The sequence below is a fragment of the Abrus precatorius genome, unplaced genomic scaffold, assembly GCF_003935025.1.
Source record: "Abrus precatorius isolate BTA unplaced genomic scaffold, Abrus_2018 Scaffold11, whole genome shotgun sequence".
NCBI classification, from domain to species: domain Eukaryota; kingdom Viridiplantae; phylum Streptophyta; class Magnoliopsida; order Fabales; family Fabaceae; genus Abrus; species Abrus precatorius.
The window spans coordinates 19,303,357-19,330,787 of NW_020874303.1; the positions used below are offsets into that span (position 1 = coordinate 19,303,357).

The window sequence follows — 27,431 nt, forward strand, 5'->3', positions numbered from 1 at the left end:
ATAATAATATTTATTAATTATTATAGTATATCTTATAATTCTTTTAAAAAAAATTTAACAATAATAAAAAATTTTGATTTCAAGATACAATGAAATCAACCATAATTATCCAAGAAAATTATGTAGTAATAGTATTTCTTTTTTAAAATCTTTTAATAATTAAAAAACTTAAAATTAGAGATATAATAAAATATTTTAAATAAAAAATAAATAATTTAAACTAAATATTAAATTATATTTATATTATATGTTTTCTAATTAAGCTTAACACAAGAGAGTTTTTTTATAATTACTTGTATAATCAAAATAAAATTAAATCAAAATAGAAAACATTAAATGAGAATAATAATTATTTTTTAAAAACTTTCTAATAATAATAAATTTTTTCAATTAAATGTGCAATGAAATAAAAAATAATTATTCAAAAAAGTTATGGAGTAACATTATTTTTAAAAAAAAATTCTAACAATAAAAACATCTTAAAACTAGAGATACAATAAAATATGTTAAATAAAAAATAATAAATAATTTGAACTAAATATTAAATTATATTTTATATTATATGCTTTTTAATCAGGCTTAATATGAGAGAGTTTTTTTTTTCTATAATTATTATAAAAATGTATAATCATAAATAAAATTCAATTAAAATATAATACCTTAAACAAGAATAATAATATTTACTAATTATTATAGTATATTCCTTTGATGACTATATTTGTATATTTTATTATAAAATATTGATCACACCCACACTAATAGCACCCATAATGATTAAAAATAATAAAAATATTTAATTTTATAATATCTAAATATTTTATCTTAATTGTAATATTGTAATCTTTCTATAATTTTATGGAGTATTTGAATATTTTTTCTATAATTACACTATTAGCACATAATAAAAAATAAAATTAAATAAAAATAAAATATCTTAAACAAGAATAATAATATTTACTACATTTTAAAAATAATTGTCTATAATTTTAAAAATATTTCCTATAATCATTTCTAACTAAAAATTCAGTTTATACTGTTCATTATTAAAGGACTAGCATTCATTTGAATAGTGTGTTTGCACTTTGTAGATTCATAGTTTTTCAATAAATATAGGAAGTTTGCTCAACTATTTTCAGAGTTTTATGCTTTTCCTATCTCCCATTTTGTTTCTATTTACTTATTTGTATTAATTGACTCACAGTTTATTTAGAATTATAATATCCAATACTCAGTAGCGTTTTTATCCTTTTATTTCTTACTAGGCATGTTCATTCAAACTTCATATATTTTATATAAATATATTGTTTAATTTTTTTCTTAAACACAGACATTAGTTAGGTTCTTCATTGTCCCTTAAGGTTTTAATGATTGAAAGTTAATTTGCTATGTAATTTTGATATTCCTTTGATTATGAGAAGACAACTCCCAATTCGGACCAGATTTCTGACATTTTTTCACTCAAATCAACATGAAAAATTAAGGCACGGTAATTCATAAGTAGAGTATGACTAGATATAATAATGAACACAATATTATTTTTGTTGAGATGATTTTACTCGATGTCCATGTGAATTATATTATTATTAAATTAATTATTATTTTGTAGGGGGTAATAATAATAATATTTTCAAATGATTTATTTTCCTCAACAACTTTACAGGGAGGTCAAATCCAAGCACCTATAAGGAAAGTATTCATAAATAAGTTTAAGGATGTATTTTGTGAAAGTGATTTTTATATTTTGGGTAACTTTGGAGTTAAACGAAATATAGAAGATTACTGTTGCACTAACCAAACTTTCAAGATTAACTTTCAGTCTTCAACTTTCGTTCATCTTTATGAGCCTACTGATATTGTTTATCAGATTGAGTTTACATTTATCTCAACTGGTGATGTATTGTCTTCTAGAATTGATAATCGAATTTTTGTTGGTATGTCATTTCTTCCATAAATTCCTTTCATAGATAATTAGTATTATCTAAATTTATATATATATATATATATATATATATATATATGTGTGTGTGTGTGTGAGATATGTTTAATATAACTTTAAATTTAATATTTTATTTGTTTATTAAATTATTTAATAAAAAAATTAAATAATATATTTTTATCGGTATAATTTGATTTTTCTCTTGTATATATAAAAAATATAGTTTTAGAGGACATTTAAAAAATCTACATATCTATTTTTCTTGATTTTAAAAACTCTTAAATTAAAAATATATAATAAAAGTTTTATCTTTTCCTTTTTTTCTCTCCAATTATTAATCTTACAAACAAAGTCTAATATATTTATACAACTCATGTATAAAATAGATTTTATCCACAAATCATTCATTTTAATTTATCTTCAAGCAGATTTTTTTAATTTTTAAATAATTATCTCATGAGTTTAACTTATTTTAATTGTTAAATATTTTATTAAGTTTATATAAGTGGTTCCCTCATTTTTCTTAAACAATTCATGGTCTTATTTTATTAAGATTTAAAATTTTTTTAAGTCTCACTCTTAAATATTCTATTGTTGTGAATTTTACTATTTTTTTTATATAGTTGCGTGACTTTGCTAATTCATTTATTTTATTTAAAGTTTAATTTATTAATTAACTTATTTGTATTTTTTTATGTATAGTTATTTGTATTTGTATGATCTTATAAATATTCTATTATTATAACTTTTTTCTTCACATTAATTTGTGTGTTTTTGTATTATTTTATTTATTTATTTTTTTATATTGACATTTCTAATTACGTTATCTTATTTTATTGGTTTGTTTTTTATTTTATTTTATAATTATGTGTTTAACTTATTCTTAATTATTTTTTACAAATTTTATAATTTGTTGTTTTTTGTTTTTGTCAAATTTATTAAGCAACTATTACATTTTTCAAAAGTTATAAAACTAAATTAAATATTATGTATAAAATAAATCAATAACTAGTATCATCTATTGCAAAAGCAATACAAAAGAAAAGTGAGATTGGATTCCTCCAATCATGGCATGAACATTCATTACATTTTTATATAAACATAAATAGAGAAAATAACAAATTTTTATATAAAAAATTGTTGAAAACTAACAAAAACTTATGTAAAAGATAAAGGAGTTGAAAGAAGCAACACTTTTATTTCAAAAGAACAAACTTGGCCAATATATAACCTTACATATGAATAGAAAAATTGAAAATAAAAACTATCCACGTTTACAGTCCACTATCTCCTAATAACGTGATAGACCAATTTAAAGACACAACTGCTCCTCCTAAAATAGGGGAACCATAAAACTGACTAACAAATCCTCCTTTAAATTGAATGCTATATGCAATCAGTTTATATCAAACTCTGAACATACTCCTAGTAACTTGCGTAGTTTTAGAAAAACATCTTGCTTGAGTGGTTTGGTCATAATATCAGTCACTTGTTCTTGTGTGTCGCAGTGTATTATCTCGATAGTTCCAACCTTTGTAAGATCCCGAAGAAAATAAAAACGAACATCAATATGCTTTCAACGATCATGCATAACTGGATTCCTAGAAAGTTTAATAGCAGAACTACTATCACACTAAATCATAGTTGTCTTGCTTTGCATTTTACATAGTTTTTCTAGCACTCTTTTCAACCATATGGCTTGACAAGCACACAATGTTGCACCTATAAACTCAGCTTCGTAGTTGATAGACTCACAATTGGTTGTTTCCTCGATGACCAAGAAATAGCAGCTGAACACAGTAAGAAAACATAACCCGAAGTATTTTTTCTATCATCCAAATTTCCTGCATAACCCCAAGTATTTTTTCTCCCTTTGTGTAGAAAATTCCAAACTCAGTTGTTCCTTTTAAATATCTTAGTACCCTTTTAGCCACTTGTAAATGCAGCTTATTAGGATTCTCTATATACCTGCTAATTAAGTTCACCACGAACATCATATCAGGTTGAGTAAATGTTAGGTACATAAGACTTCCCACAATTTGTTTATAGTAAGTCTTATTCACCTTTACACCATATTCGTCTTTTATGAGTCTAACACCAAGAACAATTGGATTGTGCACAGAATTGCTTTTATCCATTCCAAACCTTTGCAGCATCTCTAATGCATATTTCTTTTGACATAAGAAAATGTCATCTGATCGTTGCAACACTTCAAGACTAAGAAAATATCTCATTTTACCAAGATCTGTCATGTCAAATTCATGCTTCATGGAGCTTTTAAATTTTGCAAACATCAACTCATCATTTCCAATAAAAATAAGATCATCGACATACAAACTAACAGTTAATACTTTATCTTTTTCTTTCTTTCTTCACAAACAAAGTATACTTGTAATCACATTTCTCAAAACCTTCCTTCATAAAGTATGCTTTTATGCAGTTGTACCAAGCACGGAGTGCTTGCTTAAGTTCGTAAAGGGCCTTTTTCAGCTATAAACTTTATGCTCACCCCCTTTTTGTACATAACCACAAGGCTGATCCACATACACTGTTTCATTCAACTCTCCATGTAAAAATGCTGACTTTAAGTCTAACTGATAGATTGTCCATCCCTTTTGAGCAGCAAGTGCTACCACCAAACGAATTGTCTCCATGCGAGCTGGTACAAATATTTATGTGTAGTCTACCCCATACTCTTTTGCATACCCCTTCACTACAAACTTGGCTTTGTATTTGTCCACTTTTCCATTATCTTTGAATTTAGTCTTATAAACCCACTTCATTCCAACTTTCTTTGCTCTGTCAAGTAATTCCATCAATTCTCATGTGTCATTTCTTTTTATTGTTTCTATCTCCACATCTATGCCTTTTCTCCCTTTTTCAATTTTGACAGCAGCATCAAAGTGAGTAGGATCACCATCACCAGCTGTAAACATAGCCAGATTAACTTCTGTATTTCCTTCAGAAAGTCCTTTTCCAGTTTTATAATCTTCCATCCAAAGCGGTGGTCTTTTACACCTTTGTTGACTGGGGCTAGAAATATTTTCTTCTGCCATAGAATAAGAGGAAATATTATCCTCTTCTTCGATGTCAATATTATGATTAGATTCATACCATGTCTCATTTTCTTCTTCCACAACAAATTCCACATCTTTATCACCCCAATCTAAATTACATAGGATGGCTTCTTCATACTTCTTATCCCAATCCCATACCTTATCTTCTTTAAAAACAACATCCATCTTATTATAATCTTTTGTGAAATTGAATCATAAAACTTGTATGCTTTTGAGACTTCACTAACCCCCAACAGAACATAACACGTGCTTTTATCATTTAGCATGGTTCTTTTAGCATCAGGCACATGAGCATGAGAAATATATCCAAAAACTCTAAAATACTTAACTAAAGGTTTGACTCCGCTCCAAACTTCTTTTGGCCTATGATTTCTCACTGCTAATATTGGACTCCGATTCAAGACATGCACGAACCAGTTTGCAGCTTTAGCCCCGAAGATTTTGGACATTTTCTTCTCTGAGAGCATGCTCCGAACCATGTTCATAATGGTTCTGTTATTTCGTTCTGCAATCCTGTTCTGTTGGGGTATATATGCGGCTGTCAATTGCCTTCGAATACCATTTTCATAACAAAAATTGGTGAATTCTTGTGATGTAAACTCTCCTCCCCAATCAGTGCGCAAGCCTTTGATTAATGAAGCAACTTTCTTCTCCACCTGAATCTTAAAATTCTTGAAGACAAAAAAAAACTTTTGATTTTTCTTTCAAGAAATAAATCCATGTTTTTCTATTAGAATCATCAATAAAGGTAATCAAATACCTTTTTTTGGCTGTTGGAAATAGGTTTGATTGGTCCACAAATATCAGCATGTATTAGTTGCAGGATTTGTGTGGCCCTCTAAGTACTCTTCTTTGGAAATGAATCTCTTGGTTGCTTCTCTACCAAACAGTCCTTACACAGTTTTGTTGGTGCCTTTATTTTAGGTAAGCCATTTACCATACTCTTCTGTTGAACTTAAGTATCCATATCTGCAGTGCCAATATATCTTCTGTAACTGTGTGAAAGCAAGTGGATTTTGCAGGTTGAGATGTGGCGTGCAACATGAACATTGGATTTGAAGATATTCTGGTTTCTATGATTAAACTGTTTTTAGGATGGAAAACTTTGCACTTTCCATGTTGAAACATAATACTAAGCCCCTTTTCTTGTAATTGCCCAATACTTAGCAAATTAGTCCTCAATTCCAGTACAAAGAAGACTCCAGTAACAATATGTGTTTTGCCATTCATGGTTAACTTGATGTTACCTTTTCCAGTTACAGCCATGTTGGAATTATTGCCCAACTTGACAGAGTCTTTGTAACTTTCATCAAGATTTGAGAAGTATTGCTTCTTCCCGCACATGTGATTGCTACATCCAGAATCAAGAAACCACATTGCCTCTTCATTTGACTTGTTCATATCTGTGTATGCCATTAATAACATTTCTTCCTCAATCTCTACATAGTTGGCCTCTTTCTTTTGGTTTGAACATTCCCAGCTGAAATGCCCAAGTTGATGACAATTATAGCACTCCACTGCGAATTTGTCAAATCCTTGTCTGCCTTGTCCTCATCCTCGTCTTTGTCGTCCAAAAACTCCACGACCTTGTCCCCTTTCTGCATATTGAGCATTTTGATCTCCATGAGCAACCTTTAAGGCATGTTCTTCTTCAACATGAGGAGTCATGCGTTGTTCATGTATGAGCAGGCTGCTTTGCAATTCATTAATGGTCAGTGTGTTTGTATCCTTAGACTCCTCAATGGAGCACACAACATAATCAAACTTGGAAGTCATGCATCTTAAAATTTTTTCCACTACAACAACATTTCCCTTGTTTTCACCATTAGCCTTCATGTTGTTGGCTATGGAAAGTGTCTGAGCAAAATAATCATTGACGAATTCTCCCTCCTTCATGTGGAGAATTTCGAACTCTTTTCTTAGAGCTTGCAATTATGCACGCTTGACTCATAATGTGCCTTGATACTTCTGCTTCAAGGAATCCCATATGTCTTTGCTATATCCTTGTTAAGAATAGTCTCCAAGATTGAACGATCTAATGCTTGAAATAGGTAGTTCTTTGCCTTCAAGTCTTTTAATTTCTTATCATCAATACTTTTTCTTTGAACATCGGTAAGAGGTATTCCTTGTGTTACTTTATGAATCCCATTTTCCACCAGACCCCAGTACACCTTTGAACGTAAAAAATTCTCTATCACCCAATGATTATAGTGCCCGTCAAACTTTGGTATTGTTGGCTCCACAAAGGAACTCTCCGATGCCATAGTTTTTCACACTTAGAAGACTGATGCTTCTACTTTTAATCAGGCCCCATGGTGGGGCTCTGATACCAGATGTTGAAAACTAACAGAACTTATGTAAAAGATAAAGGAGTTGAAAGAAGGAACACTGTTATTTCAAAAGAACGAATTTGGCCAATATATAATCTTACATATGAATAGAAAAACTGAAAAAAATAAACTACCAACATTTACAACCCACTATCTCCTAATAACATGATAGACCAATTTGAAGACACAACTGCTCCTACAATAAAGAAACCATAAATCTTACTAACAAAAAATAGCTTAAGTGATTTTTTTTTGTTTAAGCAAATTTTGCATTGACAATTTTCTCTTCTCTTTCTCCCACATACTTAACATTATCTCTTTAACCTTCATATTTAACTTCTTTTCTCCTTTCATGCTTGATTATTTTCTTTCTCTCACCTTATACTTAACTTCTTTCTTCTTTTCACACAACTCCTTTTTTCCTCTTCTCACTCTCACCTTACTTCACCTTACACTCATGTTTCTTTTTTTTTTTTTATACCTAACTCTGCTACCTTTATTTCCTTCTATTACCACCCCTATACCCTATATCACCTCGTCTTTACCCACCCTCAGTTTCCTCTTCTCCCACCCAATTTCCTTTTTTTCAAGTGTATAAAAATTAATTAATTTTACATAAATTTTTTTTTGTCATTTTTTTATTTAAATAAAAATAAAACTAAATGTTTAATTCTTAATATAACAAGAAGAGATCTAAATTCAAAAAAGTGTTACAAACACTATCTCTATAAAAGATAATTTTTTAGTTAATATATTTAGTTAAGGGTAGAATCTCTTTACACTAATATAAGTCTAAAAATTATTACACTCAATCTGAGCGTTTTATTTAACTTAAATCTAATGGCCAGTGAAGTAATAAATTATAACCTATTAGATTTAAATTAAATAAAAAGCTCATATTGGGTGTAAGAGTTTTTAGACTTATACCGATATAAAAAGATCATTCTCCATTTAGTTATATATATATATATATATATTAAATAAATCTTGTTTACTTTAAATTTAATTTAATAAGATTTTATAATATCTAGATGACATAAATAAAAATGATTTTTTTTTCTTTTTACATGTTCAAATTACATTTTAAAAAATATATTGCAACATAATCAAGCCTACAAATACCTAAATACAACCTCACATGCATATACCATCCACTCATCTTCAGGAATGCTTGAACATCAACTACTGTACTTTTATAACTGTACAAGTTAGAAACACATTAACATTTTCCATTTCAAAAACATTGCAAATTTAGACAACATAAATAAGTAACTAATAAAATCATGAAATCGATTTTTCAATTTATCAAAACAAGATAAATCTTCACCTTTTTAGTATTTTCAAATATTCGTAAGGCATATTAATTAATATTTAAAAACCGAAAAGAAAATTCCCAAAGGGTACCAATTTTTTTTAAGGGGGAATAAAATGATGGCGGAACTAGTCCAAATTTGCACGGTTGGCCACCCCGCGGTGACGAAGTAGCGTAGCGGATACAGAGAAGAGTGCAAAAGGGGATCGTTCGATCACAACAAAAGAAATGGCGGTAATTCTTCTCAACGCCCTTAGTTCTTCACAGTGTGCATCACATTTCATTCCAAATTCGAACTCCAACCTTCACCTTCTTAACTTCCATTTTGTTCAGGACTCGTCGGGAACCACGTTGATGGATCTGATAACGGCGGACCCAACACCGGCGCCAACTTCATCGTCGGCGTCCAGTGCTGCGGCTCCATCTCCGGCGGCACCGCCACCGGCAGTTCTGCCTTCTGCGTTAGGGAAGCCCGCTACGGAGAAGAAATCGAAGAGAGCCACTTTGATGCAGATCCAGAACGATACCATTTCTGCTGCTAAAGCTGCTTTACATCCAGTTAGGGCCAATATCATGCCGCAGAAGCAAAAGAAAAAGGTACCGCAATTTCTTCTCTTCTGCGAGAACTTGATGGTTAATTCGTTCTGCATCGTGGATCAGTTAGTTTTTAGTTCAACGTATAGGTTTTTGATCACGTGCTTGAAACTCTTGTGTTTTTGTCAAACGGAGTTTAGTTGATGCGATATGACTCATACGAGACTTGTTGTTTAGTATTGATAGTGCATAATTCTGTGCGTTTGATCTTCGTGTATGTTTGGCTTTGCAGCCAGTTTCGTATTCACAGCTCGCGAGAAGTATTCACGAACTAGCTGCCACTTCTGATCAGGTGAGTGTCGAAACTTTCTTTGCGAGATTATGTGGATTTGTTGTTGGAAAGGTGAGTGGAAACTCTCTCATGTTTTGTTTTCGACGGTAACGTGGTTTCAGAAAAGTTCCCAGCGGCAATTAGTGCATCATGTGTTTCCAAAACTTGCAGTGTATAATTCCGTGGATCCTTCATTGGCTCCCTCTCTTCTCATGGTATGCCCCAATTCCCTTGAACTTGAATACTTTCTTATAAGTTGTTTCTGGTCTTCTTTATTCCCCTGATTTCGTAGTTTGTGTTATTCTTTTGACTTATTACATTAATACCTCTTTAGCTCCTAGGCACGTCTTTGTATGCCTATGGCATACTTGTGGCAATTTTTTTAACGGATGGGCCAACTGCTGAACTCATGTACAATAATATGTCAGACTGCATTTTCCTTATGGAATTTGTCTACCATTGCTTAATCTGTTGGGAAAATCATGTATCTTTGTCTCTGTTCTGTAGCTTAATCAGCAGTGTGAAGATAGAAGTGTCCTACGATATGTCTATTACTACCTGGCCAGAATTTTGTCTGACACTGGTCCTCAAGGCTTGAGCACAGGTGGTGGGATACCCACCCCCAACTGGGATGCTCTGGCTGACATTGATGCAGTTGGAGGTGTTACTCGGGCTGATGTTGTGCCACGAATAGTAGAGCAGCTTACTGCAGCATCCAAAAATGCTGAGACTGAATGTGAGTCATTACTTGTTTTTGTTTTTTATGGTTTCAATCCCTTCAAGCATAAGGTTGCTTTCTTGCATGTGTATTTGTGCATGGGCTTATGTGTTTTACCTTGATTTGAGAGTGAGCTATAGTTTCTCTTGGGCTTTTAATTTGAGTTTTATTTTATATAACAAATTCCTTAGAACTCACGTGGACTGGATGAATTCCTTGTTCATTGTATTAAGTTTGTAAATGGATTTTCCAGATGTTAAGAATTTTGACCCAACAAGCTTTGGCATATATTTTACATTTTAAGCTGTTTGGTGACAAGGCAAGGGCATTTGTTTTGGCTTATCTATTGTCCTTTACATACAAGACATCTTTGAAGGTAGCCAACGTTAGGAGAGATGAGAAATTACAAAGTTCAAGGCTGTGTAGAGTTTTGGATAAATTGTTTATGGAGACAAGCATTAGGTGAAATTGTTACATTAGAAGAAGGGACGTTTAGAGAATTGAGACTGAGATCCAAGACATAGAATTGAAGGAAAACTTACTTGAGAGTCAGATCCTTGGCTTTTCAACTGTATAGATATTTAGATACATTGTACTGTAGAGTTCCAAAAATTAGGGAAAAATCAAACATGATCAAGGAAATTCTGTAGCTTAATTACCTTGATTATGTACAGATATAATTAAAGGAAATATTGCCAGCAATCAACATAATCTCAGCTTATATCAATCATATCCAGAACCAAATTTCAGCTCCGATCTCACATAATCTAGATAGAATCTCAACACAGAGAAATGGAGTATTCCATTCAGAAGGAAATGTCTGAATATAAAGAAACAACAATAAACAAGTTGGATGTGGTTATGCTCTGACTAATAAAACTGGACATGGGCACTAAAATGGCAGGATTGATGCGCCCTTTTATTAACTGGGGCGTCTAGCTATCCTCAATATGGCTTTTGAATTGGGGCATCCTTTTTTGGGCAAAAATTAAAACTCTATCAGAAGCCAAAGGAGGAAAAGTATAAGAGTCTCAAATAAGTTTTCTGTTATGTAATTGTTTAATGAAATATAATTTGCATTCAACAATTGTATTTATTGGAAATTATAGTTTATCACAAGCAGTATATTTCTTGTATTCCTTTTATTTGACTAGAAAAACTTTTATTGAATCTTCCTTAGTTGTAATTGGTGCAAGTACAATCAGTAGTTTATAATTTGAATCTCCATGTAAATGTTGTTGTAGCAATATTGTCTTTGAACATGAATTAATATAGTACAACGGGACATGACATCTAGAGTTAATATGATTATCTAAATCTCTAGATCAAATCATCAGAATTATGCAAATAGCATGAATTTTTTTGGTAAACATGCGTTGAGCCTGTTTGAAAATTAAATTGGTCATATTGTTAAAACAATGCATGAGTTTTAGTTGTGGAAGTATGCCATCATTTTTCATTTTTTGATAATGTCTTGATTTCTATTCAACTTATGTTCTGAAGTTCATGCTCGAAGATTGCAATCATTGAAGGCACTTACATATGCTCCTTCAACCAACTCTGATGTTTCATCCATATTGTATGAAATTGTATTTGGCATCCTAGAGAAGGTTTGTGCTTTTCTGTTATCTTAATTATATATATAAGATGTCACCGTTTACCCATATATTTTTATTTATTCCTGTTATCACCTCTATCTAGAATAAGTTGTTTAGAACTATTGATGTGTTTTATGAATCTTAGTATACCCTCAGAGCTTGGACTTACATGCATGTATCCTTAGAGGAAAATCTTTGTCATTCTAATGATTTGGGGAAAAAACAATTTCATAATCTTATTAATGGTGTTAATGCATGGTGTTCAAAAGAGTTCTATTGCCTGACATACAAAGGGATTGAAGAGCTTCATCATTTAAGTTTCATTTTGTATCTACTGCCTTTTCAATTTAGTCTTTTTCTTTGGAGTTGTTTTCCTTTTCTCTCAATTTTTGGTATAAAAAGGTTCTTTCTTTATCAGAAAAAGTTTGGAAATTACAGGACTTGAGCTTTCTTCACTTTTTCTTCCATTAACAATTTTCAGGTTGGTGATGCTCAGCAAAAGCGAAAAAAAGGCTTACTTGGGGCTAAAGGTGGTGATAAAGAAGTAAGGCCATTTTTTTGTACCATTCTTCGTATATCATGATATATATGTTTTTTTTTTTAATTTAACTTAAAGTGAATCTTTTTAATTATTTTATGAAACTGTTTCCTCTTGCCATTCAAAGTGCTACAAAGTTCTAGGATCTTAAAGATGTAGTGAGAGCAAGCTATTATAATAATAACTCTTTCATGCCTCTCCTTCTTTCTGATAGTATAATATTTTTTTATACGAAGAAAACAGCAGATATTTAAATTGTATGTTTCTTTATATTTCATTTTATAATAAATATATAGATGCTTCTGTCTGTAGTACATAAAAATTTCTAAATATATGTAACTACTCTAAAAAGGAGATGATGTACAGTAGAAAGCCAATCAAGGGGGAAAAAGATCAAAGAAAAAAGACTTTCCAAAATCAAATGACAAATTCTCATAAGATTAAATTTGAGAGCCATCAATGTCCAGCAGTATGAGAAGGGGATAAAATAGAGGTTCAACGTGGAGAGATTCACTCAATCGTCTAGCATAGATCTGTATCTTTGAATACCTTCTGTTTTAATCATAGTGTAATGCTAGAGCTTTTGACCAAAGATTCTTACAGTTAAATATTTTTCTGTATAGTTGTTTTCTTAGCTTCCTTTTGGCTTCTCACTAATTGATTCTTTGGGGATTTTCTTGCTCAAATATTCATATGGCTGTCTAAAATCTATAACTGAAAACAATCTTGCTAGAAGGCGGAAACACAGTTGCCCAAAAATTCTTGATAGCTTGGTACTGAGAATGCTGCATTTGAATCACCATCTTAAAAGGGCTAATTTACCTTTTAGAGTTGATCTTTTCTGGTGTTTGATTTTCTTTCTAGAATGATTCCCTGTTGTAGATCAGTACTTATGATTTCCTATCTAGGTTCATTATAATTTGCTAATTTTATGCCAAATTTTTAGTAGTCAAATAGAAATATGAATCTTTTTATTCAGTCAATAGGTCCTATTTATGTTTTGTCACAAACCAACAACCTTAAAAGCTTGAGCTATTAGGTGAACACATGAATTATTTTATATTGCATCTCTAACATGCCCCCTCATGCAACAAACTGTTGGGCTTCAAGAGTGGATAATGCATAGGCTCACCTACCTAGTGTTGAAATTCAACTTTTTATTAGAAAAAATTGGGTAGCAAGGATTGGACACTAGATCTCTTGATCATAGAGGCTTTGATTCCGTGTCATGACTCATTAACCAACAATCCCAAAAGGTTCAGCTATTTGGTGAAGACATATGAATGGTTTTGTGTGACATCTCTAACAAGTTATATGCTTGATCATGTAGTCTATCATCCGAAGCAATCTACAATACGCCGCCTTGAGTGCTCTGAGAAGACTCCCTCTGGATCCTGGAAATCCAGCATTTCTGCATTACGCTGTACAAGGGTAAGTTGCTCTTAGAACCAGAGCATAGATTAACAAGATAGTTACTGGCCTCTCTTTGTTTAAACAAGTTTTTGCTTCTTGCTTTTCATTCATTTATTAGCTCTGCACAGTTTATTATTAGCTTTTGCATTCTTCTGTTGTTTCTGGTCTATAGTTCTCAAAGCTAAACTGAGTTGACATCAGGATTTCATATGCTGATCCGGTAGCTGTGAGGCATGCACTCGCAATTGTTTCTGAGATAGCTACAAGGGACCCTTATGCTGTTGCAATGGCCTTAGGTAATAGTGTACCTCTTCATAATAATTTTCCATTGAAATGGTGTTTCCTTGCATATTCATACTTTAATGTCAGAAACAAATTTCTCCAAAGTATACTCCCCTAAATCTAATGCTTCTTGGATGTTCTTATACAGGAAAGCACGTGCAGCCTGGAGGTGTGCTTATTGGATCTTCATCATCTCTTGCTTCCTTCCTTTCTTTTAGTTTGTTTGAAATGTGATGTCTTCTTTATTCAGTAAAACCCAGTATTTAAAGGTTTCCTGTCAGTAAAATATGTCAAAGCACTTATATTACTGAACATTTTCTTTTTGGGTTTACATGGAAGGGTACTCCACTTTACTTTAGGTGTTAATAAACCATAATCAAAATATATGCGTAAAATTTGTGTATTTAATTACTGACTTATTCTGCTATAACCTCTTGTTTCCATAGTAAAAAATAAGGCTTTGTGGGTTTTAATTACTATCTCTATGTTGTTCCACCACAATTTGATAGTTCGGTAATGATTTTTTTTGTGTATGTGCAGGGGCTTTACAAGATGTTCTCCATTTGCACGATGTCCTTGCTAGAGTTTCTCTTGCAAGGTTATGCTGCACAATATCAAGAGCTAGAGCTTTAGATGGTTGGCATATTAAAAAACTGGTCTTATAATGAAAATTGGTCCTTCGGAAGTTTGCTATGACTAAATTTCTGTTTTATTTCCTTGTACAGAGAGACCGGAGATTAGATCTCAGTTCAATTCAGTGCTCTATCAACTTCTGTTGGATCCCAGTGAAAGAGTCTGTTTTGAGGCAATTTTATGTGTACTTGGAAAATATGATAACACTGAGAGGTGATAATAGTAGTTTCTATATGCCCTCCTATGTAACCATGTTTTATCTTTGATTGGCTAGGTTATATAAATTCTGTGCAAGTTACTATGTCAACCTTCTGTCTTGTGATTGGATGGGATGTAATCTTATTATGTTCCCATGTATTAGGACTGAAGAGCGTGCCGCTGGGTGGTATCGTTTGACCAGGGAAATTCTCAAATTACCTGATGCATCATCAAAGGAAAGTTCTAAAGATAAATCGCAGAAGATGAAACGTCCTCAGCCTCTCATAAAACTTGTAATGAGAAGGTTCAAATCTAATTTGTGTATTTCTGCTTGGATTTTTATTTTGTTCTCTTGAATTATCTAGTCGTTTAGGAATGGTTTAATTGCAATGCACATTGTCTGTAATCTTTATTGCTCTTCAGGTTAGAGAGTTCTTTCCGTAGCTTTTCTAGACCTGTGCTTCATGCAGCAGCTAGAGTTGTACAGGAGATGGGGAAAAGTCGGGCTGCTGCCTTTGCTTTGGGCATACAGGATGTTGATGAAGGAGCACATGTCAATACATTTGCTGAGGCTTCTGATTATAATGATTCAGATGAAAGTACACATCCTGAAAGTAATGTTTATTTTATTTGTTTAATGGTGCCTGCTTGCATAATGCATAACCTTGTAAACCATTTTTTTGGTCTTTTATTATTATAGATAATTAGATATAGATATAGATAGTTACAAAGGCTGTTGGCTTGTTATGTATTAAATATCACTGTTAAGAGATATAAAACAAGTCTTGGGCCTTCACTAAACCACTTAAACTTTTAGGACAGTCGATCCTTGAAAATCATAATATATTTCCTAGGTTCTTATATGCTATTATCTTCATGATCTTTTCCTTTTGGTTTCTTTTGTTGTTCCTTTGGTTAATTTATTCTAATTGGATTGCATTTTGAGGTTTTTGATGATGTTATAATCACTAGGTTTTACTTTTGTAAAAAGAAAGACATCGAGTTGGAATATTCTTGTATAATGGATTCACTTACTTGATTAGGCTGGCTTGTATCTGTATTTGTAGTAATAAGCTAGGTTTAGTGCTTACAGTCTATGTTTAATGCTTTTTAACACACAAGATTTTTCTGTAACACTCCTTTTCTTGTGGAAAATTAGAGGTTAATCTTCTTAAAGTCTTCTGTGACAACATCTCCTAGTTCTCTGGGTCCACTCATGGTTGGTCAAAATGAATTCTTGTTGAAGTTTGACAAAGGAAGTCCAGTTCAACATGTGTGTGTTTTCATGAAAAACAAGGTTAGATACAATTAGCTGCAGTTTGATTGCCGCACCATAGTCTCATAGGCCAAGTGGTCCTAAAACTAATATAATACACAAGTTTAGACAGTCTTCTGGGTCAAACCCAAACAACTGGGCACCTCCAATCTTTTACAATGCTCTGTTTTATGTTGGATTTCTAGCCCAAAAACAGAGCATCATTACCTCTGTAAGTGTATTGAAAACCCAAGGTCCCATTGAGAATTGCACTACAACAAATGGTAAAAGCTTATTATCATTAAACTCCTTCTATTGAATTTGGTCTATTTGGTCGAGAAATTGATCAAATTTCAATCTTGCCCAAAAGATTGGCACAGCTAGAGCCTAGACTCCCGTTGAAGCATGTTAAGTGATACCTCAACGTTCCATCACAAATCCAATACATCTGTGCTAGGCCCATTAAAGTAAAAAATCTGAAGTATTTCTTGTAATTCCAATTTTTCCCTTGCTTCCAAACAGCTCATGAACTCTGCTGTTGATCTGGAGTTGTAAGATTGCAACCACCTTCCCTTTTGTCCCTGTTCCTGAAGTGATCTTGGCCGCAGTGTGAGCACCCCTGTCTGCTGGTGGGGATGGGTTGACGGCTAAATCCAAATTTTTCTAGCCGTTGCAGGGAACTTCATTCTTCATTTTTCATCATCAACTCAACCAAATATGTATCACCATCTTTTTTGACAATCTCTTCTATGATAGTATTGTCTGCATACACCTTAAGTCCTTAACCACTGGGTTCTTTGTTTTTGGTGCTGTATGCTCATCTGATTCTGTTTTCAGTTCATCCTCTGCCATTGCTATATTTATTTCTCTTATTGGTTTCATCTCCTTGTAAATTGCTTCTTCTCTGCCACCCTGTTTCTTGATCTCAAGAACTTAATTTTGCTTCTATTTTCTAGTACTGCCTCAAATGTTGTTGTGTTGCTTTTATTTGGGTTTCTCCCAATTCTTGTAGCTTTCTTGTTCTTGTTTCTTGCCCTTGGGCTGTCAGTTCTGTTCTGTTTTCTTGCAAGCAAGAATATCTTGGATCCAAACTGGCAGATCTGAGTCATACTCAGGCTGGGACTGCTTGAGCACTGCCCTTTGGAAATATTCCAGATGTTGCTTTAGGATTATTAGCCTCCCACTTTTAATACCAATGGTAGGCACATCCGTCTAGTGCTTCTGCAGCCAATTGAAGCCTCCCTTCCTTTATTACTTTCATGTTGAAGTGCTGCTTGAGGTGAATCAACCATCCATATGCCTCATCTTGAAAAACTGGGATTCTCCTCTGAAACTTACAATCTGTTATCACATTTCTTCATAATGTCAAGAATGTGCTGCTTTATTTTTGCTGGACTCTGAAACAACACTTAAACAAATATACACTACCTGTGGCTCCAAGGTTGAATCTTTGACACCACACCAGTTGATAGAAACTTTGTATCTTATTAAGAAGAAATAGGAATAAACCCAATTACATAGATTTACACTGCAGAACTTCCACGTTTGTACCTCCCAATGCCCAAAGCCCCCAATTCACTCACAAATGACTACACAATCTCTTTCCTGTTTTATTTTATTTATACTTGTAATATCCTTCACTAATTGTGACAAACTCATTAACTACTAATTGTAACTAACTAACTACTTAACTAGCAAATTATTCCACTAACTGTGGTTTATCTAGTAAACGATCTCTACTTGAAGGATTTCCCCTTTCACAACTAAGTACTTTATTCTGAAATGCTAACAATTCAGACTGCATTTCCCTGCCTTCCAACTTCCAACTATAACCACCTAACTAATTATATAAGTACTTTTTAACTACCTACTCTGTAACTAATTGCTACATACCTTGTAAAACAAGCACAAATACAACTCAATACTTACATCACACACAAATATAGTATTGGTCTTTGGCAGTATCATTCTCTAAAAACTTTTAAAAATTGTCTGCATAATGTCATATATATTGTAAGTTTACAGGAGGTTTCTATGATCTAGTGGATATTTCTGATTATAACAATTGCTGCATTTTACTGCAAGACACATATACAATGTGTGATTTTAATTACTAAGTAACGAGTCTTTCTTCAATGGTTTTATGCTTTAGTTACTTCATGTAAATCTAATCTACTAGGGATCTCCTCATTCACATGATTATGTTGAAACATTTAATTCCTTTTTTTGGTTGTAGTTTTTTTCTCCAATACTTTTGTAACCTTGTGATTTGTACCGATGATCTCATTTATTTTGGCATCTTTTTGCATGCATATAAATCTGTAGTGTTAATTAATTATCTGGGTGATGCACAAAGCAGATGAATGGGTTGTCTAACCATGTGTGTTTAACTACTATCTTATTATATACTTAATTGATACTTTGATGTAGGCATCCGAAGAACTTCTTCAGTATCTAATGGTACTGCTGGCAGAGATACCATTGCGGGTATGCTGGCTTCATTAATGGAAGTGGTACGGACAACAGTTGCCTGTGAATGTGTTTATGTACGAGCCATGGTGATCAAGGCATTAATCTGGATGCAAGGTCCAATTGACTCATTTGATGAACTAGAATCTATTATTGCATCAGAACTTTCTGATCCAGCTTGGCCAGCAGCATTATTGAATGATGTACTACTCACTTTGCATGCTCGTTTTAAGGTAAATGGACTTTCTCGTATGAATGATATATCAGTGTTTTGCACACTTGAATGAATTTTCTCCACAAAGCATTACCTGTAGGATTAGCGATCAATATGGTTGAATTTAGCAATATTTTTGCTAATAATTTAGATTGATTTGCTGGCTGTCAAACACTAACTCTCTAACAAGCTCAAGTTGCTAAGTGAATGTCTTTGGATGGTTATATACATTACCTACATGACCCCTTTGCGTGGGAGCCTTTGGACTTGAAGCATGGACAATGTGTAGGCTGCCCTACTTTTTGCTGTAATTCAACTTATTTTTTGAAAAATGGGGCAGCAGGATTGAACTCTTGACCACTTGGCCCTAGGGGCTCTGATATTATCTCAAAGACCAACTTCCGTAAAAGCTTAAGTGTCTGTTTGTACCCAGTGAGGAATGAGTTCCATTCAAAGTGAAAAATAATTGCTGCAGTCCAATGTACGTTGGATTCTGTGATTAAAATATCATTGTTTATTTTAAATTGAAAATTGATTACAAGAATACTAACATAAAACCAAACAAGCACTAAGTTCTTAGATGAAAGAATTATGAATGGTTTTATATCAAACATTTTTTTTTTCTTTCAATGCCTTATTAGTATATTTTATTTGGTGAAGTTATTATTTGTTGAATTATGTTCAAACATTATTGTGTCTGCAATCTTTTTCCATGCACTGGAATAAGGAAATAACAACTATGGATGTTTTAAATGAGCGGGCATGAGCTTGAATGTCAATGAGATTTTTAAAAGTTTGTTTTGCCGAAGAGACATACCAATATCTTATTATCAGTCTGCCTTAAAAATTTTGTATAACTTCATGCAAGCAATGGGTAAATGTTTATTTTTGTATTAATGGAAAGCATAAGTTTGCTTAATAATTATTTCAATTTTGCTTTGAAGGCTTCTCCTGATATGGCTGTTACTCTTCTTCAAATTGCAAGAATATTCGCTACTAAAGTTCCAGGAAAGGTTGATGCTGATGTGTTACAACTGCTTTGGAAGGTAAGTTTGTACGAGTACCTTGATAGCTTTTTTAAATTGTTGAGTTTGGTATCCATTTTTCTTACAATGGAGTGGTCAAATATTACTTAGATGTGTATGCACATAGATACCCTGTTCACTTGATCAATTTTGAGTTTCATTGGTGATATTGACTTAAATGAGTGATTGGCTAAGTGAATAGTCTGTTTTCAGACTTGTCTTGTTGGAGCTGGTCCTGATGGGAAACATAAAGCTTTAGAAGCAGTCACAATTGTTCTTGATCTACCACCTCCACAACCAGGCTCAATGCTTGGTTTTACTTCAGTGGACAGGGTGTCTGCATCTGACCCAAAGTCTGCTCTTGCATTACAAAGACTAGTCCAAGCAGCAGTAAGCTTTGTTAATTATTCAGAAGACCTTGTTCTTTGGCTTCTGCAACCCAATAAATTGTTGAATTAAGTGTCTCTTTTTAATGACAACTTATGCTTTTAGGTATGGTTTCTTGGAGAAAACGCAAATTATGCTGCTTCTGAATATGCTTGGGAATCTGCTACCCCTCCTGGTACTGCATTGATGATGTTAGATGCTGATAAAATGGTAGCTGCTGCTAGTTCTCGTAATCCTACTTTAGCTGGTGCCTTGACTAGGCTCCAGAGGTGTGCATTCAATGGCAGCTGGGAGGTATATATCACCCATTTGAGTGGTTTCCCTATCTTTACCTGTTTATTACCCCCATCTCAAAGTTTGAAGTGATTTGTCAAGTGATATTATATTACACTACAGGAACAAAAACAATTATATGCTTTATTATTATACTTTAGTGTGTGTTAGCCTCCCTGAAGTTTTTGTCTGATTCAACCTCTGGGTATCTGTATTAGCGCATACTTTTGCCATATGATTATTTGTTCTTGCTGTTTAACCTAAATATTCTCTCTTAAATGAACACACAGATTCGAATTATTGCTGCTCAGGCTCTTACAACGATGGCAATTAGATCAGGGGAACCTTTCAGGTTACAGATTTATGAGTTTCTGCACACTTTGTCGCAAGGTGGTCTGCAGTCACAGTACTCAGATATGCATCTTAGTAATGGTGAAGATCAAGGAGCAAGTGGTACAGGCCTTGGAGTTTTATTAAGTCCTATGATTAAGGTTCTGGATGAGATGTATAGAGCACAAGATGATTTAATCAAGTGAGAGCTAGATCCTAATTTTGTGCTCACTTCTAATTTGATCATCCTGATTACTAATGCTCATGAACTTCTGCTCATGTATAGGGAAATACGCAATCATGACAATGCTAAGAAAGAATGGACTGATGATGAACTGAAGAAACTATATGAAACCCATGAAAGGCTGCTAGACCTTGTTTCGTTGTTTTGTTATGTTCCAAGAACAAAGTATCTACCGTTGGGCCCAATAAGGTACTTGAAATATGAAGTATAAATAAGTCAGAGAGTACAACAAGGATCATTATGTTTACAGCTTTGATCATAAACGCTACACTTTGATTATGGACATCAAATCAGGCCTGATAACTACAAATAAGGAAACCTTTACTAATCAGTCCTAATGAGGGAATAAATCTAATTATATCTTGATACAAACTGGTATCAACTACATAGAACAAACAATGCACACACACTGAGAGACAAAACAGGTATGTTTATTGAATTGAAATCAAAGATTACAGAGGATGAATATAAACATGTTTCTCTATAAAATATTTATTTATAATACATATCATTGCTATATTTTTAGCAAAAATATATTTTGCTAAAAGGGGAGATAAAAGTGAAGGCCGATGCTATTTTGGTTTTTAGGAGTGGACATTGAACCAGAAATCCTTCCTTTCTTTAGTAGTGATAGTACGGATGAAACATCTATATAGTTTCCTTTTATAATTTAATCATCACATTTTTCTTAAACCATAAAACATTTATTTGTGTTTTGTGTTATTAATGTTACTCTTTAACTATGATTTTCCTCTAAATTTTGCGACAGTGCTAAACTCATTGACATCTATCGTACGCGCCACAATATCAGTGCATCTACTGGTTTGAGCGATCCAGCTGTTGCCACTGGTATCTCTGACCTTGTCTATGAATCCCAACCACCACCTGCTGAGCCTGATACACTTGACGATGACCTAGTAAATGCTTGGGCAGCAAACCTTGGTGATGATGGTTTATGGGGAAACAATGCACCAGCAATGAATAGGGTATAAATTGGTCAATTTATTGCTTTTTATCTTTTCTGTTTTCCTTCTCTTAAATTTCATGATGGAACATTAATTTATTTATTAATACTTACGTGGTAGCGAAGTATATTCCCTTCTCTCTCTCTCTGTGTGTGTGTGTGTGTATATATATATATATATATGTTACTTATGAGTTGAAACCAAGTTGACTTAAAAACTGAAAGTGCTTTTTTCTTGGGCATTAGGTAAATGAATTTCTGGCAGGAGCTGGAACAGATGCCCCAGAAGTTGATGAAGAGAATATGATCTCCAGGCCTTCAGTTAGCTATGATGATATGTGGGCTAAAACACTTCTAGAATCTTCTGAACTAGAGGTAAGGATTAAGCGAGATCCTTTTTACATACGATTCGTTGGGTCTTCTTTTACAGTTTGCATCACTTAAATCCATTCCTTGTGATAACAGGAAGATGATGCGAAGTCTTTGGGATCATCATCTCCAGATTCAACAGGATCTGTTGAAACCTCAATATCATCCCACTTTGGTGGAATGAGCTACCCTTCACTGTTTAGTTCACGGCCATCCGCATATGGATCATCACAAACTACGGTACCAATACCAAACATTATGATTAATAATCAATATGTATTGCAGCATGTACCATGCTTCTTAATTGATCCTATTTGATCCTTTTATATTTGATATTTTTTTGTTATTTTTTTAAGTCTTAATAGTACTAGTTTAATTCATAGCATTCTGATTTAATATGGGGATTCAATGGTCAAGTCTTAGAAAGATAACTTACAATGCCCCTGGATAAGAGATTACAAACATGGCAAAATATTCTGAAATCAGGTTGGTACTAGGGGAAGTGTACTTTTTATATGTGAAAACCGTTTAGAAATGGATTTCCACCATTAGAATTGTGGAATCAATGTTTGTGTGTAGGCAATTGGTCTTTGGATCTTATTTATAGGTCTTTTGGAACTGGTAATTGTCATCTTTTCTGAATCGGACTCTCTTCACGTTGTTGCTGGTGGGTAAGATACAAGGTATCATGGGAGGGTCAAATGACATAGTTTGGAGTGAAAAGCACTTCACTACCCTAAAATATTACTCTAGCTGCACTTTCACCCTCATATGTCAACTTAAGCATAGCACACCTCAATTTAATGCAATATATTGTAATATTTCTTTTCAATTTAATAGTTAGTTTTAATGGAATCAAGGGTAGACGCTCAGTTGTGCACATGACTTTTAATAGAAAAATGTCTTTTGGTAAAAAAAGTCCTTTATCAAAGAAATATTTCCATATTAAATAGTTTGGTTACCTTCTTGTTGCCTTGCCCATGTGTTACTAACTTAACTGTTTTAAGTGCACCTTTATGAACTAAGATTCATTCCCGCTGGTCAGAAATGGTGAGGTTACATACAGCTCACTGATTTGGCCTATATATCCTTGTGAACTTCTGTAGGATATGTTGTTCCTTTTCCAATAACTCCCTTAAATATTGCATCACATAATATTGTGATAGGAACTTATTGTACTATAGAATATAAAGAACAAACGCAGGGAATAACCTTGGTAGTACAAATAGAAATAGATAGCAGAAAGGAAACTAGCTGCTAAAGAATGAGATTCCTCCTATGGCAGTAGCCACCCTGAATAACCTCCTTGATAATCTCCGCCTCTGCCCTCTATCCAGCCTCCATATATCCCCTCTCCTCAGCTGCCTCTCTCCTCCCCCTTTTTTTCCACGTATGCTAATTTGTTAGACTATTAGAATTTGGCCTAATGGCCTTCTTGCTCAACTTTCCCTTTTTACCCCTCCTTTGATATGTCTTTAATGGGGGTCCATTTGGCTTAGACCCAACATATTGCATCATGAACCACAGTGGATTATCCGTTGGTTTCACAAGATTTTCTTTTTCAATTATTTGAAGACAATATCAGAAGCTTCAAGAGCACTAAAATGTTTGTGTCACCTCCTACAGATGAAAATATGGAATTGACATGAATACTCGGCTTGTAGATTTTAGCCACTTCAAGAGTTTTTGAAAGAGCAAAATTCATTGACACATTTCTTGGCTTTTAATTTTATTAAGACTCCATATTGCTATGTTGATGTGACCCCTTTTTTATTACTAATAAAATGGACCAACTATAGAGTAACAACTCATTGACATTTTAGGGTGCATTATGCTTGATATGATAAATGAGGGGGGAGATTGCAATACGATCATCCTTGAATGACGTAAAATGCCCTAATTTATTGTACATCATTTTCTCCCTTAAGATATTTTATAGATATTCTAGTACTCTTACTTGGGCTGAAGTTTATAAAATATAGTGAGCTCCATCAAACATGCCTGGAATCCAGTCATTAGCCTGATGGAAATTCCTCGCTAGGCAATCAAGAATAGGAAGGCCTATCCAAACAACATTTGGAAGCTTCAAACAGCAGAAAATTTAGGAGATCCAAAAAATTGAATTTTTTTTAAAACTGAGGCTGTTAACAAGAAGAGGATGACTTTGGGTCACCAAATGAGTCCAGAAGCAGCAAAGAGAGTCATAAGAAATACTTTATATTCTAGCTATCAAACTGACATGCCTTCTTCTACACTATTTAGCCATATAAGTTTCAAAGTATATATAATCATATACTTAAATCTTCCTTTATCAAGAATTCAAGAATCTTCCTAAATATAATTTTTATTCATGTACACGGGAATAGAGAAAATAGGAGAATAAATAAGAATTGTGGTTCGATTTTAACTATGGGAACCACAAATCGAGCCAAACCAAACTAGCAGGGACAAGTAGTAGCTAAACAATTCAAACACCGAAATGAAAGCCAAAATGGATCATAGCACAAGAGTTCAAACCAAATCAGAGTAAACCGGAGGGAGAGAAAGGAATGCTCAGAGTACATAATAAAGTGACATGGATGGAGGAAATTCTAGGATTCTCTATAGGTGTGCTTCAAAATAAGAACCCAGTCATTTTATTGGAGGAACAGATCTCACTAGTCAAATTGAAACAATGGTGAGCTGAAGGACATGGGGCCTCAAACAACCAATTGCCACCTCTGAATCCATATTTCCACTACAAGTCTTGGGATGGATAGTTGTTGAGCAATATGGAGGCCATTTAAGAGACCCCATAGTTCAGCTTTTGCAGTAGAACAAATTCCCAAATTGCAATAAAATCCATTTACAAAAGAGCAATGATATTTTCTGATGATACTGCCACATGCTGCTTGCCTGACGGAAGCCTTTGCAGACCCATCAACATTTTAGTTTCATACACCCTTCTGGAGGAATTGACAAGAAAGGAGATGTTGCACTGTATTCTCATCTCTATGATTCACCATTAGAGATGCCATGGTGTTTGTTACTAACCTGGAGTGATTGAATATGTATAGGGGGTTCTCTAGGCAAGTCTGAGTTGTGGTTGAAAACTAGGTTGTTTCTATCTTTCCTGCTAAGATATTTTGTAAATACTCTAATGATAAATTTGCATCAATGAGTTCTCAATTTAATTACCTTCCTTGAATTTTGTAATATCACACTTATATTGATTCATAACTCAGTCCTTTTCAACTCTTTTTGTATTTGAAATTACTTATGGAAATCTAAATCATCCGTGGCAGGACAAGGCACGAGGTAGTGGTCCCTCTATATACGAGGGTCTTGGTTCTCCGGTAAAATCCCTTTGCCTTTTTGTGATACATTTTATTCTTATAATCTTAGTTTTGACAATATATCTCAATATTTTCAGATAAGAGAAGAGCCTCCACCATACTCATCCTCTGTCATGCAAAGATATGAATCATTTGAGAACCCCATGGCAGGGAATGGATCACAAAGTTTTGAGTCTCAAGATGACGAACGAGTTTCATCTGGAAATCCTCAATTTGGAACTGCACTTTATGACTTCACAGCAGGAGGAGATGATGAAGTAAGTTGACTTCAAATTACCATACATGAAAAAACCATTACACTGGTCCGATTTGACTGGAAAACTGGTAATTAAGCAAGGTTGCAGGTTTGAGCAATCCAGAAATTTGATTAAAAAAAAATCAGTGCAAAACCAAGTGATTTGGTGCCAGAAATACTAAGTTTTTTAATCTTATTTTTTTATTTAATCTAAAATACTTATTGAGACAAATAATAGTACATGTATATGGTCTATTAGTTGATGACTATTATTTTTCCCTTTTATCTTTTAAGACTTAAGACTTATAATATGTTCATTTTATCCTAATTTAAAAATTTACATTACTAATTTTATGTTAGTTTGTTGTTTAATATATTACATAGTATTAAAATATATTTTTAATTATCACCAATTCAACTATATTCAGACTAATGAACCATAAACCTTTACCTATTCAATGACTAGTCCCTTTTTTAAAAACATTGATTCTAATTTTGATGGATTTACTTTGTGAGGGATGTTGATGCATATTTGATATTTATTTGAACTAGGCTTTTGGGCCTGGTGTGTCCACACTTTGTTAATGGCTTATTTAGAAGTAGGATTGATTATCCGGTATCATAGGTGCAAACATGGAGATAATTAATTTCTTTGTTTTTTCCTGGCAGTTGAGTTTAACGGCAGGAGAAGAAGTTGAGATTGAGTATGAAGTAGATGGCTGGTTTTATGTAAGTCTTTGAGGAGATATCTATTTGAATCTTTCTGAACTAGAGATTTATATAACTACAATTTGCATGGATTCCCCGTATTTTTTGTTATGTACACAGGATAATCAGTTGTTCATTGCCTACTTCTTGCTGCAGGTGAAGAAGAAACGCCCTGGCAGGGATGGCAAGATGGCTGGACTGATCCCTGTTTTATATGTTAATCAATCTTGAATCCTGTACGTAAACTGTTGTAACTTCCAAGTCATGTTGCAAATGACCTTTTTTTTTTTTTCGCTTTTTTCCCCCTCTCCAGTATTGCTTCCATGCAAAATTTCCCTGTGCTCCTGTCATATGCTATGGCTGTTTTCCTCCAAATTTTTTACTAACATCTTGTATCTTGGTCCCCAATTTGTCTATTTGTATGCCATCGAATTATCATTTTCCATGCTAATTGCTTGCGAGTGTCTAGTCATTCATTATCCTAGGGGCTTCGATTTCCTATATACAGCTGTTGGAAGTATCATGTGTTCGAATTGTTTGAACGAGTGTTTGTTCCTATATAGGGAGTTCAATATATCAAGTTTAATTTTTTTTCAAACCGGCCTTTATCTTCCTAGGGCTTTCAATTTCCTATATACAGCTGTTGTAATATATTCGAATTACTTGACTGTGTTTGTTCATTCTTATACATTATACAGAGTTCAATATATCAAATGATAGTTT

At 33.3% G+C, this 27,431-nt stretch overlaps 2 protein-coding genes across 3 annotated transcripts; one reads left to right on the forward strand and one right to left on the reverse strand.

Moving 5' to 3' along the window:
• Positions 1 to 6,564: 6,564 nt before the first annotated feature.
• On the reverse strand, positions 6,565 to 6,909 carry LOC113855764. The gene has a single exon (XM_027487397.1). The coding sequence runs from the start codon at positions 6,907 to 6,909 to the stop codon at positions 6,565 to 6,567; it is 345 nt and encodes a 114-aa protein (XP_027343198.1).
• A 1,834-nt stretch (positions 6,910 to 8,743) lies between these two features.
• LOC113853777 lies at positions 8,744 to 27,300 on the forward strand. 2 transcript variants are annotated; one of them, XM_027484381.1, is made up of 28 exons: positions 8,779 to 8,889; positions 8,989 to 9,252; positions 9,482 to 9,541; positions 9,643 to 9,735; positions 10,028 to 10,256; positions 11,742 to 11,848; positions 12,318 to 12,380; positions 13,705 to 13,805; positions 13,989 to 14,083; positions 14,218 to 14,238; positions 14,610 to 14,705; positions 14,795 to 14,915; positions 15,064 to 15,204; positions 15,324 to 15,514; positions 18,586 to 18,642; positions 18,787 to 18,857; positions 19,783 to 19,884; positions 20,077 to 20,253; positions 20,356 to 20,544; positions 20,814 to 21,055; positions 21,140 to 21,286; positions 21,867 to 22,083; positions 22,308 to 22,436; positions 22,527 to 22,670; positions 25,715 to 25,765; positions 25,843 to 26,022; positions 26,670 to 26,729; positions 26,865 to 27,300. In XM_027484381.1, exons 1-28 carry the CDS (start codon positions 8,884 to 8,886, stop codon positions 26,937 to 26,939), a joined length of 3,429 nt encoding a protein of 1,142 aa, XP_027340182.1. In that variant the 5' UTR covers positions 8,779 to 8,883; the 3' UTR covers positions 26,940 to 27,300. The 2 variants fall into 2 exon arrangements, with proteins under 2 accessions (XP_027340181.1, XP_027340182.1); XM_027484380.1 differs by having other exon boundaries at positions 8,744 to 8,889; positions 18,586 to 18,857.
• The last annotated feature ends 131 nt before the right edge of the window (positions 27,301 to 27,431 follow it).

Excerpts from the sequence above, each read along its gene's own strand:
- LOC113853777 (XM_027484380.1), top strand. Across the intron at positions 18,858-19,782 it reads CTTTGCATGCTCGTTTTAAG|GCTTCTCCTGATATGGCTGT; the intron begins GTAAATGGACTT and ends TTTGCTTTGAAG. Across the intron at positions 21,056-21,139 it reads GCACAAGATGATTTAATCAA|GGAAATACGCAATCATGACA; the intron begins GTGAGAGCTAGA and ends GCTCATGTATAG.
- LOC113855764 (XM_027487397.1), bottom strand. The coding sequence starts at position 6,909 with ATGAAGGAGGGAGAATTCGTCAATGATTATTTTGCTCAGACACTTTCC.